Source organism: Gekko japonicus, unplaced genomic scaffold (genome assembly GCF_001447785.1).
Source record: "Gekko japonicus isolate JY-2015 unplaced genomic scaffold, Gekko_japonicus_V1.1 scaffold594, whole genome shotgun sequence".
Taxonomy (NCBI): domain Eukaryota; kingdom Metazoa; phylum Chordata; class Lepidosauria; order Squamata; family Gekkonidae; genus Gekko; species Gekko japonicus.
The window spans coordinates 613995-633215 of record NW_015160852.1 but is presented as its reverse complement, the minus strand read 5'-3'; the positions used below and the strand labels follow the sequence as shown (position 1 = coordinate 633215).

At 43.2% G+C, this 19221-nt stretch overlaps 1 protein-coding gene across 4 annotated transcripts in view; it reads right to left on the bottom strand.

Annotated features, from left to right (window-relative positions):
• NUDT4 (nudix hydrolase 4) overlaps nt 1-18844 on the bottom strand; it is a 33943-nt gene extending 15099 nt beyond the window's left edge. For 2 of the 4 annotated variants that reach the window (XM_015421031.1, XM_015421037.1), the window contains exon 1: nt 18257-18760. In XM_015421031.1, the coding sequence (XP_015276517.1) occupies nt 18257-18355 (99 nt within the window). In that variant the 5' untranslated portion in view covers nt 18356-18760. Of the gene's footprint in view, nt 1-14095; nt 14140-18256; nt 18761-18792 lie in introns of those variants that run through there. The other 2 variants (XM_015421044.1, XM_015421051.1) reach the window with 2 other exon arrangements.
• Between the last annotated feature and the right edge of the window lie 377 nt (nt 18845-19221).

Sequence of the window (19221 nt, the reverse complement as noted above, 5' to 3'; positions counted from 1 at the left end):
TCCCTACACACAACCCTCTATCTCTGGAGTTTGTGGGCTCAGGATAGGATCTCTCCTTGGACTGGCTCTGCTTCAGTCTCTTTGTCTCTTGCCCCAGAGAGCAGGGAAGCTTCCATTCATTCCCCAGTCCAGCTGACTATGGAGAAATGCTCCCTCTCAGCTTTGGAGTCTTGCGAGCTAAAATTCTACTTTGTGAGCTGCTGGCATTAAAGCTGTGAGCGAGTGATTTGGCTGCTACATAAATCAGTTTGCTCTGGAGCCCTCCTTCCTGAGCTAAGACAAAAACCTGTGAGCTGGAGTCTAAAATACTGTGAGCTAGCTCACAGTAACTCAGCTTAGAGGGAATACTGCTGTGGAGTGGCTGAATTTCTGCTGCCTCCAGGGTTTCCCCACATCTCTGGCTTGTGGCCTAGCTGGAGTCTATATTGATGCTGCCCCGCCCCAAGGTCCCTCTTTTCCCGCACTTTTTGGTGCAGCTGGGAAGTGTAGGCCAGCAGGTGAGGAAGGCCCCTCTCTGGAACTACAGCTCAATTAAGTCTTCTGGGGGAACATTTTAAACACACAGACGGCAGTCATCTCACAGGTACAGATAACTGCCATTTCGTTACACCTACCAACAGCTACTGAGGGGAAAAGTTAGTCTCACACAGGAGGCAACTGTCTTCGTCAAGAGAGAAAGCTGTCTGCCAGAAATTCTGAGAGGGCCCAGGGGCTGAAGGAGTGTGCGGGGAAGAACAGCAAACCCAGCATCCGGCCAATGGCACGCGAGTACTCTTGAGTGGCGGCTGATGGGCCAATGGCTGAGGAAGGGCATTTTACAGCCAATGGGAACACATGGAATGTTGCCAGACTAAATTACAATTATGTATAAGGAGAGATTTCAAATATCTGTATGCTGCTTTTTGGTCAAGAGGCTCCACAGGGCAGGTTAACTGATGTAAACATGCCACACAACATAACAGCAGTACAACAACCATAATCACAAACAGACCTAATTTAAGAAATAATTTTTAAAAACAGTGAAAAACTATTCATTTGTACCCTTAAAGGCTTTTTTTTTAAAAAAAGGGTATAATTCAACTACATTAACAACGCTAAAGTAACGACGGCTGAGCTGTGTATGTAGCATATATCCATGGATAATCAGTTACTAATCAGTTACTTTAATGGATGGTCCATAATTTCCATTAGGTTTACAGTGCAGAATAAAGATATACCAATGGTCTTGGGGTTTGTTCAGAGGACAGTAAAAGTAGAATACAAGTTCAAAATATCCATGTACTATAAATATTTTCTGAAGAAAAGTACAGTAATTATGTAGGCCAAGAGATTAAACAGGACACCAAATATTCCACACTTTCAGGGGAGTAATGAGCCCAAGGACTATATATTTTTTCAAACAGTACTCAGATACAGAATATTTTTTATTTATTTATTGCTAAATTTATACTCTACCCTCCCAGCCAACGCCAGCTCAGGGCAGCTTACAGAAGAATAAAAACAACACTAATATCAATAATCCTAAAAGAATATAAAACAATTTAAACATTAAAAGGTGCTAACAGATGGTTGATACTAATGCTATTAGAAAAATAACAATTTAAAATTAAATTTGAGCCACTGCATCCGAAATTTCTATATTTCTTAGCAGGATGGGACCAGAGTGTTCCATTTTCTTCCAGACAAGGAGAGGTGCTTTTAAAAAAATATCCAAATCACAAATACTCTCATATCCCTTAGTTACAGCAAGTTAGTTATTTTTGAGTAATATATTTGTTGGAAGATGTTCTTCTAATGCAAGCTTCCTTCAGAAAATTCCACGTTTTTTCAGCAGTCAGGCTATTGTTAACTACATGCATCTTTTATACTGCTTCACATATTAAGAATTTGTTACAAATACAGAACAGTACTTTTGAACTCTGAATCAATCAAATTTATTGTTACAGTCAACGACCAGTGCACTGCTGAGTCTAGATTCAAGGTGGGGCAACATTTTTCTTGTAAACATGAGTAGACAAGCATGTGGGTTATAGCTTTCACTGAGGACTCCAAAACACCAACCCTTGACCTTCCCTTGGGTCTTTTATTGCTGAAATATAGAGAACACTAGAAACGTGGGTAGATCAAGATGAGTAGCTGCATTAGTCTGTCTGTAGCCGTAGAAAAGAACAAGAATCCAGTACATCTGTCTATAGTAGTAGAAAAGAGTAGGAGTCCAGTGGACCTTAAAAGCTAACAAAACTTGAGGCAGGGTATGAGCTTTCTGAAGAAGTATCTGAAGAAGCGAGCAGTGAATCATGAAAATTCATAGCCTGCCACAAACTTTGCTAGTCTTTAAGGTGCTACTGGACTCTTGCTCTTTTCTACTAGCCATGCCATTCCTGAAAGAAGTAGCGTTACTCAGGGCTATTTTGGGGCAGGAACGCACAGGAACGGAGTTCCGGCTGGCTCCCAAGTTGGCCACGCCCAGCAGGAACTCATTAGCATAATAGGCCACACCCAACATCAGAAACTCATTAGGATTGGCCACATTAGGGGTGTGTGGCCTAACATGCAAAGGAGTTCCTGCTACAAAAAAGCCCTGGGTTTTGACAACAAACAAGGTAAACAGAATAAGAAGCAAAAGGTGGGTGTGGCTAGATGAGCACACTTCTGGTAACATGGGGGTGTGGCCTAATATGCCAATGAGCTGTGCTGTCAGGGGTGTGGCCTAATATGCTAATGAGTTTCTGCTGTTGGGTGTGGCCTATTATGCTAATGAGTTCCTGCTGGGCTTTTTCTACAAAAAAAAAGCCCTGGCGTTACTGAAACCAGAATTCTGCAAGAGCCCACTTATAGACACACAGCACTCTAGGTAAGCCTGATGTCAGACTGTCTGCAAAGAAGAGATGGTCTACCTCATAGTCCAAAGCTGGCCAACATGGTCCACAAAAAGGGTAAGTCTAGAAGGGCTCTGTGTGTGTGTGTGTGTGTGGTCATATGTCTCTGTGTGTATCTGAACTCTAGAAGTCACATTTAAAAACAAGGTGAAAATTGAGATTCAGAGCTACCTAGTAAAAAGCAACAAATACTAGCCTAGGCCACAAATGAGGTTAACACTAGACTTGCCAACCTCCAGTTGGGACCGGGAGATCTCCTGGACTTAGAACTGTTTTCCAGCCTACAGAGATCAGTTCCCCTGTAGAAAATGGCTTACTTGAAGGGTGAACTCTATGGCATTATGTCCTGCTGAGGTTCCTCCCCTCCCCTCCCCACCCCTCCCCACACCCCACCCTCTCCAAGGCTCAACCCCCAAATCTCCAGGAATTTCCCAACAGGGAGCTGGCAACCCTAGTTAACACTCTGAACTGAAAGGCCAAGATAATATTAGGGTGCTTGGACCTTAGAATCTACAGTGAATAACATATTAGCTAAAAACAAATTCTGGAAACTGATTTGTTTACTTTAGCTTGAAAGCCAAGACAGGTACTGAAGGGTTCATATTCCTACAATTACACCTGGAAATTTCCTATTGTAGTGCAGGGTGGGGCAGGGGGACAAACAGAAGAGTTAAGATGCAATTAGATTACTATACACAAACACCATTTTAGAAGCTAGATTTGTCACATGTTTACTTCTGTAAAAGCCAAATGATACTTTCATTTTTTTTGTACTTACTAAACTAGTGCTTTCTATAGTCACGAGTTAATGCAAACAACAGCATTATTCTTCTACACAGGCAGCCTTAGCTTAATGAAACTGATTCAATCAGCATTTATCATTCACCATATGCTTGGACAGAAATTCCAGTTTACTAGCACAGAGAGGAAGAAGTCATTGTTTGGTCTGGCAAGAGCTTAATGTACCGCTTTATATTATTACACAAGCTTCAGAGCTATGACATATGAGAATACAACACTACAGTCTGAGTAAATGACTAACATTAATGAAGAAAATGTATATGTTTACAGTGGGGAAAAATTAAGACAGTAAATTTGGCATCACAAGACAAAATTACTTCAAATTAAATCTGACAAATAAAATCTCACACTGATCACATTCTTAACCATATCAAAGGTATATAACAATGGCATCAGCTCATGTACTATTTTATATTTTCAAGATTAGATAATCAGTACAAGAAGAGAAACCGTAAAAGATACTGTTCTTTAGAGCAACCTTGGGAAAAGGTGGTATTTTCATGAATCCAAAAGTATACCTTATTTATGAATAATAATTTTGGAGGATTACCTTCCGGAAAAGTTTGATCTAGTCATACAAGGAATGATCCAGAAGGGTTATTTATATCCATCATGCCATCTGTTAACAGTGTTGGATTTATCTTTCTTGCCAGAGGATGCATTGGCAACACCAAGCTCTCTCAGAACTACAAATGGCAATTGTGCCCAGAATAAGCTATCCACAAAGCATCTAGGGACATATATGAATGCTTCAAATATATTTAATACTATTAATGGCCAACAATATATTTCTGACCCATCTACAAATATTCTGACCCATCTACAAACATTTTCACTCTGTTTTATTCTACATTTTAACAAGCTAATTGCTGATATAGTTTTGGATTGGACGAATGGACATCTTTAAACTTGTCTTCATGGGGCAAAGTAAATATACTCAACATAAAATATAAATTATCCTAGATAAACTATTATTTATGTGCAATTCCCTTCTACATACCATGCAGATATAGTCATAAAATTAATACTTTGTTTCAGAAATTTATGTAGGGTTCCTTACTGCCTCCGATTTCTTTAAAGAAGACACACAACCTCCATTCAATAGAGGAGGATCTTGTTTCCCTGATCTTCGTTTATGTCACCAGGCATACTTATTAACTTGTACTAATAATTGTGATTGCTCCTTGCAGTTAGGCTATCCATCTTGGGCTCTTTTGGAGGCTTCTTGTCTGGGGCCACTCTCTAACAAGAATGCATTAGGGTCTACTTATGCTATAGTGGATCCTGTTTCTCCTGCAGATTTTGCAGCTAGAAAACAATGTTGCATAATGTCAAGACAATATCAATTTGATCCATTAACATTATGGGTCAATCCAGACCTACAAATTGGGAAGACATTTTAAAAAAATTATTATTTTAGGGAAGGCTTGGGCCGATAGGGTTTTTTTTTTTACATTGACCAACTGATGAACTATGATGTGTTTTTGTCATTTTCTTAGCTGAGGTCTACATATGACTTTTATCAACCTTTTTTGAATGGAAATATTTACAATTGCAACATCTGTTGGTATCTAAATATGGCCCTGCTCTGTCAAGAGATCAGGCCTTTTCCACAGTCCTTTGTTCAAAATTCAAACAATGGCTCACGCTGAGACCTAGGAAAAAATATGGGAGCTTTCTGCTCCCTGAGAAACCAAGGTCATGCTGACTGCAGCTTCAGAGGGAGACATAAGGATGGTGGGAGGTTTTCACAGGTGCTGGGTAGATAATCAGGCTGAGCAGTTTCAGGGCCACCAGAGTGGGCCTTCACATCCTATCTCATTAACACAATGGCCTATGGTTTGTAGGAAGGTGTCTGCTTAACTGGATTTGATACATCTGCAGAGTGCCAGAGCTAACTAGCAATCTTCCCTGATACGTTGAGTCACTTGGTGGGTTGTTATATTACTGGGCCTGCACTTGATTGGTCAATCAGAATCATGCCAATGCAGGTTGTGAGGCATAAAGGAAATATCTTTCATTCTAGTTTTGCCCTTTGATTCATACACAACTAGCTTTGAGACATTTGTTTCTGCATGGACCAGAACGACTGGGCACCTGATTGACTTTTGACTTTTAGAACTATCATGGATTCAGTTTTCTCAGGGTAACATCTAGATTGGAACCAAAGCTTGTAAAAGTGCTTCAGATAGTTATTTAGCTTTATTGTTTTTATCCTCATTGTTCAATGCTCTTTTATTGCACAGTCATGAACACTCTTAAAAAATCACTTTAATTATATTTTGTGGGATCCAGTACTTTGGCCTATATTGGCTACAGCTACCAAAATGTTTTGAAACTCACCTTGTGAGAGTACAACCTAACAGGGTTGACTTCCTTGATCTTCATCCCAGGAGGGCTTCATCCCTTGGCCTCTAGCTGTCTGGGTAGTTAACAGGCGGGCACGGGAAGAGGGCACTGCCAGCTGCCGTTTCCAGGCTGTGGCTTCCAGCGCTGGCGGCTGGCCAGAGTGCTGCTGTCAGAGGGGGCTATAATGTGGGGGGGGGCTATAATGTGGGGGGGGGGCTCGGAGGGGCCCTGCCTACCGGACTCTGGTTTTTCTGCCCGTCCGGAGCAGCACACTGGGAAGGGAGACTGGCTGAGGTAGCAAGCAGAGGTTTCTCTGGCGCCCGGTCTCGGCCCCCGGCTGCGGCTCCAGGAAAGGCGAGGTGACTCGGGCCAGCGGGGCGGGCGCTGGTGGCAAGGTGAGCCGCAGAGAAGGCAGGCGAGGGACAGCGGTGGCGGTTACCACGGTGGGCACCAGCGTGGTGCCATGGGTGGGTGCCTACTTCGCCTTCAAGCAGAAGGTGCTGCTGGGGCCCTCCGAGTGGCTGCACGCCTGCGTGTGCCTCCTCTATGGCCAGCTCTGGTGCCTAGGTAGGTCACTCAGAGGGGAGCCCATCCCAACAAGCTCTGAGGGCTGGGAGCCCAGTCGAGGCTGCGGGGGGGGGGACCGCCACCTTGTTGGGTTTGCACAGTTGGGGTGTCAGAGAGGGACCTTCGCTGCCACCTCCTCCAGTAGGCGGGGAATCCCGGCTTGTCATATTTGGGGGAGAGGTCTCCTGTGTCCTGAAAACTCCCTGCAAGTGGAAAGCTAGCGAGGTGGGGGGGCAGCCGGGTAGGCGGGGGTGGTCTGGTCTCCCATCCAAATACTAACCAGGATCGGCCCTGCTAAACTTCTGAGATCTGAGAAGATCAGGCTAGACAGGGTTTAAGAATTCGAACATTCCCACGATGGCTGTGACTTGTTCTCGCAAGATCAGGGCCTCCCTCCCCCCTTTCTGCTGGCTGCCGGACCCTGTGTGTAATGGGGCTGATGCAGGCTACCCCCCATGTGCCGCTGCCGCGTCCCCACCAAAGAGGAAGAGGGCACGCTGGGCGGCTCTCTCCTGGCTGGGCGAGCTCTCTCACTCCCTCTCTCTCGACCACCTGCAGTACTGTGCTGGCTGCACGCAAGGTGGGTTGCTGGGGTTTAAACAGTGAGTGCGGTGCCCAGTCCAGAGTCCAGGCAAGGAGGAATGAGGCGCTCTCCCTGCGGTTGGTGTGCATTAGAGCTGGGCAGAAAGTGACTAAGCCCCGGTGAAAGGCAGCTGCTGGATCCCATTTCGAAACAGAGCGGGGGGGGGGAGGAGAAGGAGAGAGAGAGAGAGACGCGCTTTCAGGGCTGGGGTTGTTTTTTTTTTTGGGGGGGGGTAAGTTAATTCATTTCCAGGGGGATCCTCCTCTCCAACCCTTGACTCAATCCCCAAGTGGCTCGGAGGGGGTGGAAACCTGTTCTACTGGCCCCCGGCATTTGTTCAAAGTCCAAGGGAAGTCTTTTGCCATCCAGAGCTTTTTTTCTTTTTTTCTGTCAAGTCACGGCTGACTTATGGCAACCTGGAGGAGCTGCAAAGCAAGAGACCTACCGAGATCTGATGAGACAGGGCTAGCCTGGGCTACCCAGAGCTTTACATGCCCCAAAACTTACAGCTGGGTGCAAAGCCCGAACTCCAGGCAATTCATGTAGCCTTTGACAGATGTTTTCCACAAGGGCATCGTCCCAGACCAACACGGAAGTGTCCCCACCTCAGCCCAAATTTGGAAGCAAAGAAGTGTTGCTGGGACAAATGTAGGCAAACCATCCCCCCTTCCCAATCCTGATATTGCAAAGTAAAATGCTACCCTGGGAGAGGAAGCTACAGCCAGAAGCGCCTGACTGGCACAGAAGCTCTCCCTGACAGGAGGAGGAGAGGGAAGTCTGGGAGAAAAGTCTGATACTTGCACTTGTCTAACTTGGTCAGGATCTTTGTGCAGGTGCTTTTTTGGACTTCTATGGTAGGTGGTAAATAATTCGGGGTGAGGGGAAGAGCTGTGAATTATTATTTCATTTGCAGAAAACAACCCTATCTGGCTTTAACTCTGATTTGTTTTTCAAAGGATGCTTGACTTTTCAGGGATGAGATGCTTCAGAAATGGGAAAAAATGCTTTGTGATTTGTGTTTTTCTGTTTGAGAGAGAAAATCAGAGACTGTGTTACTTGTTCTCACAATTAAAAAAAATTAGAAATTTCAAATTTTGTGTTTTCCATTCTTCCTAAAATGCATTTATGTTTGAACATTGGTGGGCGCACGGGGGGGGAGGCGGGGTCCGCACCAGAAGGTAGCCTCGCCTAGTGTGCAAAAAAAACTGGCACCGACCCTGCTCACACCTTCTCCCGCAGAGTGTCTGGGGGAGGTCAGTCATTCTAGATGGCCCCAAGGGTGGATTCATAACCAGCTTAACACTGATGTGTAGAAGGGTACCTTGAGTTCCTCACACGTGAGTACACTAATGCAGTTTGTCATGCTCCCCTCTGCATGTAAGCTGTCACCCCGTTTGGATGTGCATGTGTTTACTTCCTTATTATCCTTTACTGTGTTACACACCTAGTGCCAGAAGGTATATTGAAGCTATCAAACTTTTCCTCCTTTGTTTTTGAAACTATGAAACTTTCCCTTCTGTGTTTCTCAATAAATGTCATAAAGTTGTATGCTAGGGGGGGGGGCTGGCTGGTAGTGTGATGTGTGCTATTTGCTTATTGGAGAGGGTCTGTCTAGAGTGACATAAAAAGTGTGGCTCACTTTATGGATAGTCTTATGCCTAACAGCTGAGTCCTAATACTTTGCTGGATTCTGAGCTCATGCTTTCTGGAGCTGAGTAGTTCTGACAGAATCTGGGTTCATTTGAAGAGGAGAAACTGCATATATATTGACTGTTTAGGTACTGTGCCAATCGGAGGCAAATACTGAAATCCATATCCTTCCAAGTCCATTGATGTTCAGAGTTGTACTGAAAGCCTACTTAGAATTCCATGTGTTTTTACATCTTTTCTGATCTCATATCTATGGTTAGCAGTTTTAATTATGACAAATTACAGTGTTCAAATGACTTTGTTCAAACTTATGCACACTGATTCTCAAAATTGCCCATACATGAGCTATTATTGTTAGTAACTCAGACTCAAAGCTCTTACAAAGAGAGCCAGTTTGGTATAGTGGCTAGGAACATGGACTCTAATCTGGGAGAACTGACGTGGTCGATCGGCTTAGGATCGTGCTGCAAAACTCAGTGGATCCCAGCTTTTTCTCCAGGTAGGCTTGCCAGCTCTGAGTTGGGAAATACCTGGAGATTTTTCGGGTGGAGCCTGAGCAGTGGGTGTTGCCTTCTGACACACTTCTGATGATGTCGGGGGGGGGGGTGGCATATACAAAAAAGTTATGCTAATGAGTTATGCTAATGAGCTCCTGCACCTCTTTTTCTACGAAATGACCCCTGAGTGGGACCTTGGCCTTAAGGTTATTTGACACATGGCATTAAATGGTCCCCTTTGCTCCTGGAAGCTCTAACTGAACCTATGCAGAAGATGAAACCTACAATATTTATCTATAAATGTTTGATGTTCATTATGATATGGAACAAGGAGCTAGATTGCCAGAAGCAATGGGATATGGCCTTGAAGTTTATAACTGTTCTCTATGGGTCTCAAGTTTCAACACATGCAGCAAAAAATGATGTTTAGGATATACTGGACACCACAGCGACTCTTTAACGAAGGACTGAGTAAAATGTCTAACTGTCGGTTTTGTAACTCACATAACACATCCCTTAAACATAAACTTTGGTTTTCTTTTTTATTCTATTTAGTTTCTGGATTTTGACTTTTCCCCTTGCTTTTTAAAGAAAAAAAATTAAACACTCAACCGTCTAAAGTCATATTTCTAGCCTTGTGTGGAGATCTGAGATGGTAAGCATTTACCAGAGTCCTACACATTTGATTCATGTTTTGTCTGAAACCTGTCCCACAGTGTGCTAAAACTGTACTTAAAAGAAGAGATCTATTACAACCTTGTCTTCCCCTTGCTGAAATAAGCAAATCCAAACAGAGCAACAAGCCTGGAAGATTTCCAAAGAGAAAGCTCACATGAAGGGAGTAAGTTAAAATGCAGTCAATAGTACTGGTAACTCAAGCCTACCAAGACTCCAACTATTACTGTACCTACCATAGATGCTCCAGAAACTGTAAGATTAGATGTGAACTATCACCCCAGTTTTCACCTGTAAATCTTTCCGCCAAGCTCATTATAGGTATCCACAAGAGCCAAATTATCTTTCAGCAAGTTAAGTTTAATGGCTTAACCAATGTCTTTTAACCATTTCAAGCCAAGCTAGACTAAGTGACAGTGACAGCCTCACACTAGTAAGCTGAAAGCTATTGCTGAAGTATTCTGTTATTCAACCAAGGCAAAGACAGTGCAGAGAGTCATTCACATTGCATATGTCATGTCATCAACCTGGAAGACTTGCAACTTGATGGCAGCTATTATAGTTAGGAACAAATGAACATCACTGCAGTATGTTCAGGATCCAGCACCCTTCTTATTCTGTACAAAACTGCTACCACAATGCCAGTCCTAGATCCTTTACATAGCTATTCCAGCATACAATCACATAAGGACCAGAGAGACAAACTATGTGTAGCTCTGTCTCAAATTATAAGGTCACTTTTTCCCTGTGCAGCAGAAGTCTCCTGCAGAATTAAAGTTGAAAAATGCATCAAGAATTCATACACATAACAGGCTGTGCGTTTATTAAATGGCCTTTGCCATTCAAGCTGTGACTCAAAAATGGGTACTCATTTAAAGCGCCAGGCCCAGATGGACTGCCAATAGAATTTTCTTATATTCGAAGAACTACAATTGCATTTTAAAGATGTTTGTAATAATACATTGATTGAGAAACGCCAGAATCATGGAAAGAAGCAATATTTTCATTAATTCATAAACAAGAAACAGACAGAAAAGAAATTAAAAACTATAAACCAATTTTATTATTAAATGTGGACGATAATTTTTTTGCTTCAATATTAGCAGAAAGACTTTAAAAAATTCTATCAAAGATAATACACAAGGACCAAAAAGGCAAATTAAGAACAACTTAAGATGCATTCTGCATGTAATAGAGTATTATGAAGCACATCCGGAAAAACCAATGGCGCTAATATTTTTGGACGCGGAAAAGGTCTTTGACAACGTTAACTGGAATTTCATGTTGGAAGCTTTGGAAGAGGCACAGGCTGGCACTAACTTTGTGAAGATGATTCAGGCAATTTATACTAAACAAAAGGCGGTGATAACGATTAATGGGGAACAGACAAAATACATTGAAATCCAAAAAGGGACAAGACAGGGATGCCCTTTATCACCTTTGTTGTTTATATTTGTATTGGAAATACTAAATGACTTAATAAGAGAAAAGGAGATTATGGGCCTGAAACTAAAAGGAGAAGACTATAAACTGTTGGCATTTGCAGATGGCCTATTATTTATATTGGAGAACCCACTGGAATCAATTCTTACTTTGAAACAAGAACTTGGAGACTATGGACTTGTAACTGGTTTGAGAATTAATATCAATAAAACTAAGATAATGACCAAAATATGGAAGAGGAGAGGACAACTCAACTACAAGAAACATCAGGTATCCAACTACAGAAGAAAATAAAAAACAAATGCAGCTCATTACAAGAGAATAATTATAAAGAATTGTTGAGGAAAACAAAATAGGATCTAGAGAAATGGAAAGACTTACAGATATCTTTGATGGGCCGCATCGCAACAGTTAAAATGAATATACTTCCAAAATGGCTATTTTTATTCAAAACAATTCCCATTCTTCAAAACAAAAAAACAATTCCCATTCTTCAAAACCAAAAAAAATTCAAGGAACTGGAGCAAGCGTTATCAAAATTTATTTGGCAAGACAAGAGACCCAGAATAAGACTGAAAGCTCTTCAAGATACTAAAGAAAGGGGGGGGGTTGGCCTACCTAATTGGAACCTTTATTATAAAGCAGCTGCATTGACATGGATTAAAGATTGGGTCACATTGGAAGATAAGAGAACACTGAAACTGGAAGGTCACGACCTTCAATTAGGGTGGCACTGGCATGCATTCTTATGGTATGGAAAAGCAAATGCATTCTTATGGTATGGAAAAGCAAGTGTCCATAAATATTTCAAGCAGCACTGGATACGGGCATCTTTAATATAAGCGCTTTTATATAAAAATCTCGAAATTGACTGTTCCACTAGAAGCCACAACACTCCCAAATGCATACCAGGAAGAATTACCAAGAAGGTATTTGGATATATTGGTGAGGGTATGGAAACTGGAAAAATAATTTAAGTGAGAAGATTTGTTATTTTTCCAACGGAAATATTTAAGAGTAACCTGGTTTTCAATATCATAAGACACATGGCTGTCTGCTCAGTTAAATGTAACAAATCTGTAAGCAAGGGTCTGACCAAAATAATAGCCACTTCAATAAAGAAGTTGTAACCTTTGAAATACTTCATGCATCTTTATACGTATATACGTATATCTTTATTCGTATAAAGAAAATATATACAAAATGTTTTATAGATGGTATGTAACACCTGAAAGGTTAGCTCAAATTGACCCGAAATGTTCTAATAAGTGTTGGAAATGTGAAAATAAGGTTGGCTCATTTTACCACATGTGGTGGCATTGTGAAAGATCTAAGAAATATTGGGTAATGGTACACAAAATCTTGCAAAAGGTACTAGGGACTGTAGTACCATTTACACCAAAGGCTTTGTTGTTGAATATTCTACCTGATAATTCTAACAAAGATGATCGCTATTTGATTGTTTTTTTAACTACGGCTGCAAGAATTCTCTATGCAAAATACTGGAAATTACCGGAGATACCAACAAAACGAGAACTTGTAAACAAAATCTTGGAGGCTGCAGAATTGGATAAATTGACTTTATTGATAAAAGGCGCAACAGATTTGACATTCCAGAATACTTGTCACGGTTCTATAACTGGTATGATAAACATATGTAGGCAAGCTTGCAAGAGACAGACTAAGAGTTTACTAAATGAAATATATACCTGTTAGGATGATAGAAACAGAAAAGTTGCTTACACAGTTCATGAGAAATTGTTATTAAGGTGGAATAGGCATCAGTATAAATATTGGTAAAATTGAAAATAACCTCCATGTATCTGTTTGTACATTAGTATGTATGTATATGTTATGATTGTGTATGTTATGTGAAAAATGTAATAAAACCCTGCCCCTTTGGGGGCAGTTTAAAAATAAAAGAAAAAAAGGGTACTCATTTGAATTAATGCAAGACTATACAACAGGGATTTCTAGCTATTATATACACTGAAAGCTCACAATCAACATTCTAATTATGCCATTATCAAATGAGCTTGATATCAACAACATCTCCACTTACCAAATGAAAGCAGTCTGAATCCTGACAGAGGTATACAAATGTCAGCTGCTTCTTCATTACAGCAAGGAATGAGACTCTCGCTAATCCTACTGAGGCCAACCAAAGAGCACAAGGAGTCACCAGCAAAACAGTCTACTGGCATAATGGCAGCATAATCTTACATGGAAATCCAACCAGTTGCAAGAAAGGGTAGTTACTGCAAGACTTTTGCTATACAGCGAAACATTCCATTCCATTATTTCCATTTACAATTTATTTACTGTTATAATGACTATCACAACTACATCAGGGACCTAAAGTTCACAGACGTTTGAGTACATTTTGAGCAGTAACTCCTTGCAGGGTTTTCTGAAATTAGTGTGTGTGGGGGAAGGGGGGCTGTTTAAGAACAAACTGCCAACAGGATAATATTGCTTAAAAACAAAATCAACTGTTGCTTCCCCCCTCCCATAAAGACTGTAAAGCTTGTCATCATCAACAGATCTGCTACTCAAGTCTCCATAAGCATAAAACAGACCACCCCACAAGGATGGCCAGCTTGCCCTCATGCATTTTTGCATCAGCTCAAGCAACAGGTCTGCAAAATTACCTGCCCAGTAGAACTGTTGCATGTCCTGGACTAGCTCTGAGATGTGCAGAGGAGTTAGTCTCACCCTTTCAAAGCAAGCTATTCCAGCCTAGAATAGCAGTTAAAAATTTGGTGCACTTAATTATCTAGTAGGGTTAGAGCTCCCTCTACAGCCCAAGTTGTACATAAGACATTTAACTATATTTTAAGCATTAGCAAGATGACTCAAGGTGAGTCTGGAAGGACTTTTCATGCAATAAACTGAAAAAATATAAATTCATTGCCACTAGTTTAAGCTACATTTTAATACTTTATAAAGCAAATGTATCAACAGCTGTTAGACAGGATACTGAAAAAACAGAGAGTGCACATTGACAAGATACTTCTGGCTGTCAGATTCATGCCATGCTTATAACAGAGTATATTGATAAGATCCAATACTACACTTGATCTTAGCCAAAATATAACAGAGTATACTGATTTAATGATCTATACCAATTTCACAGTTGAAATGTGTGCAATGCTGTTTAGAACCTAGTTCCTTTGTATTTTCTGAGCAGCCTGGGAATCCTAAATCCTGGGCACTGCAACCCAAATGCCTTGAACTACAGAACTGTGTCTGCCTAGACACACATTTATATCTACATGCACAACTGCTTACATGAAGGTCAGAGCTGTAATCACATGCACATCTATTCAGAATTCTCAATGAATAAAGTGGGTTTTCCATGCACAGGGAATCAGAAGACGAGGAGATTGGATTTATACCCCGCCCTTCACTACCCAAAGGAGTCTCAGAGCGGCTTACAAACTCCCCTCCCTTCCCCTCCCCACAACAGACACCCTGTGAAGTAGGTGGGGCTGAGAGAGCTCTGACAGAAACTGCTCTTTTTCAAGAACAGCTCTGACAGAACTATGGCTTGCCCAAGGTCATCCAGCCAGGTGCAAATGGATGAGTGGGGAATCAAACCCAGTTCTCCCAGATTAGAGTCTGCGCACTTAACCACTACACCAAACTGGCTCTCAAATGTCCCACACCTTCCAGAATCGTGATTGTAGTTACTGGGTGAAGTAGTGTTTCTCCATAAGAATGAAAATAATTGTCCATACAGTTTGGCTGACAGAATGCTAAGTACTCATGATTTAAGAACTCAACATGCTGCAGAACTCAGGTGAACCAAAACAGAAATCAAGTGGCACCATTAAGACTAGCCAGGCTTATTCCAGTATAAACTTATACTAGTCATACATTACTTTTTCAGATATGGACAAGATATGACTTGCAAAAATCTGTGCTAGAATAAACCTAGATAGTCTTAAAATTGCCACTTTATCCCTCTCTTTCTTTGCTACAACAGATTAACACAGCTACTGTTTTGCCAGAATTCAGGTAGAAAATAATCATCCATATTGGCTCTGTGGGTGATCCTGGCACATCCAACACTTGTTATAATTTGCTAGCCAGTTGGAGGGTACAGTAGGAAGCCCATAATGGCACTGTGTCATTTATAACTTTAGGTATTTCTCTCCCTGCCCCTGTTCTGTCTTCTACACAGAAAATCAGCCATTCATCCATTTTTAATCAGATATCCATGATTCAGTTTCAGAGCTAGTTCTTCGATTTAACATGTTTGTTCTTAACATCTGACAATATACAATCTAATTTAAATAGATGCTTAATATAAGACTATAAAACAACCACCATGCTTGTGAATTTCTCAAAATGCTGTACTAGATGGACCTTTGATCTACTCAAGGGTGGCAATTCTTCCATACAAATATGCAGTACATGTATCAGCTCATAGCATTGTCAATTTGTGAATACCCTTCTACATTTATTAACTCTCATTTCCATTAATAACTACACTCTGATACTACAAGTTAATGATGTGAAAAGCATTAAGGCCAGCTTAGAAAATACTACATTCAGAAACCAGAGAAATCCTGGCTAACCACATTAACATTCCAGAATGTTCAGGACAGAAGAAAAGTCTCCAGAAAGCTATCGCTATCGCTCTACGTTGGCAGTCTCTGTGCATGCAGGGGACTGTGCAATACCATACTATCATTATATCAGATGGGTGGAGCTTCCTGCAATCCCATTTACTTCCAGCATCAACTTCCCAACTGTACTAAGGCATTCTACAACTACATCACATCACGAGTGGGGCTTCTGCCAATAGCTCCAACAGATAAGGTTGCTTTAGGCAACACTGCCTCTAGTTACGTGACCATACCATCCTTTATCAGGCTTGGATCCAAAAGCAATTTTTGCCCAAATAGCACTATTTCCTTGCCTCCCCTTCTCACTACAGCTCCCAAATGCCCAGAACCTCCAGAACCAGCAGGCAGAGGAGAGATGGAGATCGGCTGTCACTGAATTTATCACTGAAAACTGTGTCACCTTTGTCCGCAGAAAGCCTCCATGGAATCCCAGTCCTGGTGCTGCCAGTGCTAAACCTATGAATGCAACATTATGGATGCAGGAATGTCTTGGTTTCCCCCTACAATTGTAATTTCTAAATGGCAAGTGGCATTTCCTATTACTCAGACACCTTTTTGCCATGTACAGAGGCAAGGTGATATTTTTTCATTCAAGGGTATAACCAAAAGTTAAAATCTGAGAGACTTTAGTTTGAAACACTCAGACTTGGGATGTATGCATAAAGCAAAATGCAATGCAAAGTTTAATACCACACATTTCTCGCAGATAGTATAAACATCCAGATGTCATAAAGCACTAAAGTCTAGACTATGGTCTTGTCCCTTGCAACCATGATTAACATTCAGAATATGTTGGAACAGCCCACACTGGAGGTGACCACTGGGAGGAGAAATTGCATTAACAAGTAGTCTCCTTTTTATGTATCTTTACTTAATTTACTGAATTGTGATTTTAATTTACATTTATTACATTTTACACTGTAGCTCAACTCAAACACTGTCTCTAGAAGATTTCTGTGCCACTCTTCCAAAAAAAATAAAATATGTATGATCAATGGGGCTTACTCCCCAATACAAATGCACAGTCTCATCCACAACAGACCCAAGTACTAGTATTTCCATAACCAGGAAATGACTTCGATATTGCTGGAACAACTATTTGACAAACACCAGAAGGCAAGTCTACACTGTGGCTTAAAATGCCTCTAAAGTAGTGGGGAATCTGCCTGCTTAGCAAATAATATTTTTTCTTTCAGGCAATATTTTACTGAGACTGAGATAAAGTACTCGCAGCATTTTAAAGCCTGCACAGTATTACTGTACATTTTGCACACTGTTGAATGAAATGTGATGTAAGAATCAAGTATTCAAAGCAACTCCTTATAAAAATGCACTTTAGGTCACAAGCAGTTTTATGCATGAAATTAGCATAAGTATGACACAATACTACCGTTGACCTACCTGGCATTGTACATTAATAGTAGCTAGCCAGGAATTTACTGTCACTCGTCAAAGTAACAAAGAGAAGCAGCAAACACAAGAGTCATCTCCAGGCATCAGTTACAGAAATCACTCTTGCATGAATAAGAACTGGTATCACCTATCTGCCTGGCCTGTAGGGTTTTGGTTGTTATGGGGCTTTTTTTTAAAGGGGGGGTGTCTACAAAAACTGCTTGCTGTCGTCCCGTCCCGTCCCCCGTCCCCCCGGGTAAGAAACAGGATGCTGAAACACACCAGGCCACCAGCGGAGACAGCCAGCTCTATCCAGTCCGACTGATGACAGGGAAGGAAGGATGCGCAATGCTCAAGGCACGGCTGGCCATCGCACCTCTGAATGTCAACTCGCTGACTTTAAAGAGCAGCTGACTTGCTCTGAGTTAGGACCCAACTACCAAGTCTACGGGCAGTTTCACTCCCAGCCCGGCCTACAGCGACAAATTGTAGCCTGGATTGCCTGGCACAGCCTACGAGGCATCCCAGTCGACCCCACGGAAGAGCAAAGAGAGGAACGTGACATTCCCCAGCCAGCATCGTTGCTCCTCGGCGGCCATAGTGGCCACGGCGGCGGGCAGGGACCGAGGAGGAGACACGCAAGGGGGCGACAGCAGGCCCCGCCCGTTCCGTAGGACCCCGCACACAAAGGGGTCGCGCGGGCGGGCGGCGCCGCCGGGAGGGGGCTGGGCGCGGTGATCTCGCTCCGGCGCGCCCCGAGGCCGCCCGGCCGAGTCCCGCTCTCACCTCGTCCTCCCTCTCGCTGCGGAAGCACAAGCACGCCGCTCGCTTCTTGAAGCCCTCCCGGTCGTAGGTGCGCGTCTGGTTCGGCTTGAACTTCATCATAGAGGCAGAGACGCCGCCGACGCCGCCAACTCCAATCCCCGGCGCGCCCGTCAGGGAGGACGGAGACCCAGAGTCCCCCGCCGCCTCCTCTCTTCTCCGGCCTGCCAGGCGACAGTTAGCGCCCCCTCCCTTCAAGCGGGAAGGCGCCTCTCAAGGGAACCCAGCGCCGCTACTCGCGGCGGCGGCGGCGGCGGAGGAGGAGCCCTTGGCGTTGCTGCCTTCCAGGAGCCCACGCCGAGCCATGGAGCCCATCCGTCTGCTCAGCCGGCGCGCCCTCCGTCCGCCGCCTCGCCCTCCACGTCGCGACTGCCTACCCCCACGACGGAGTCGAAACCCGGGCTGACCCTGTCCTCATCCAGCAGTCGCCGCTACTCAGCCCGCCGCCCTCACCCGACTCCACAAGCGCCACCCCCCCCTCCTGCGGCCGCTGTACCCACTATTTAACTGTAACGCGCATTCCTCCGCCCGCCTGCCGCCGCCGCGTCCCGGCCTCCCTAGCAGTCTGCGCAGGCGCCGAGCCCGCCTCAGAGGCGGGGCGACGAGAAAGGAGGAGGCTGGCGGGCGTAGGGAGGGAGGCGGGCAGGGTGGTCGATTCAGAGGGGGGAAGGAGCCGTCAGCGGAAGGGGTGGGGAGGACGCATTCAGGGAGAAAGTGATGTTGCCAAAAGTAATGTGATAGGCTTGAGGAATTGTCAAAAAAGGGCGTCTAAGATAAGAATTACAGTACCTCACACCACTTCGTTAGCACCTGACGCAGTTTCCACTCGGCTGGGAAACAGAAGCCCGCACACCTGCCGTCGGACTGGTCCTTTCCACGGAGTCAAATTCGTTCTTTAAAGTGCTCGCACATCACTAACTGGTTTCCGC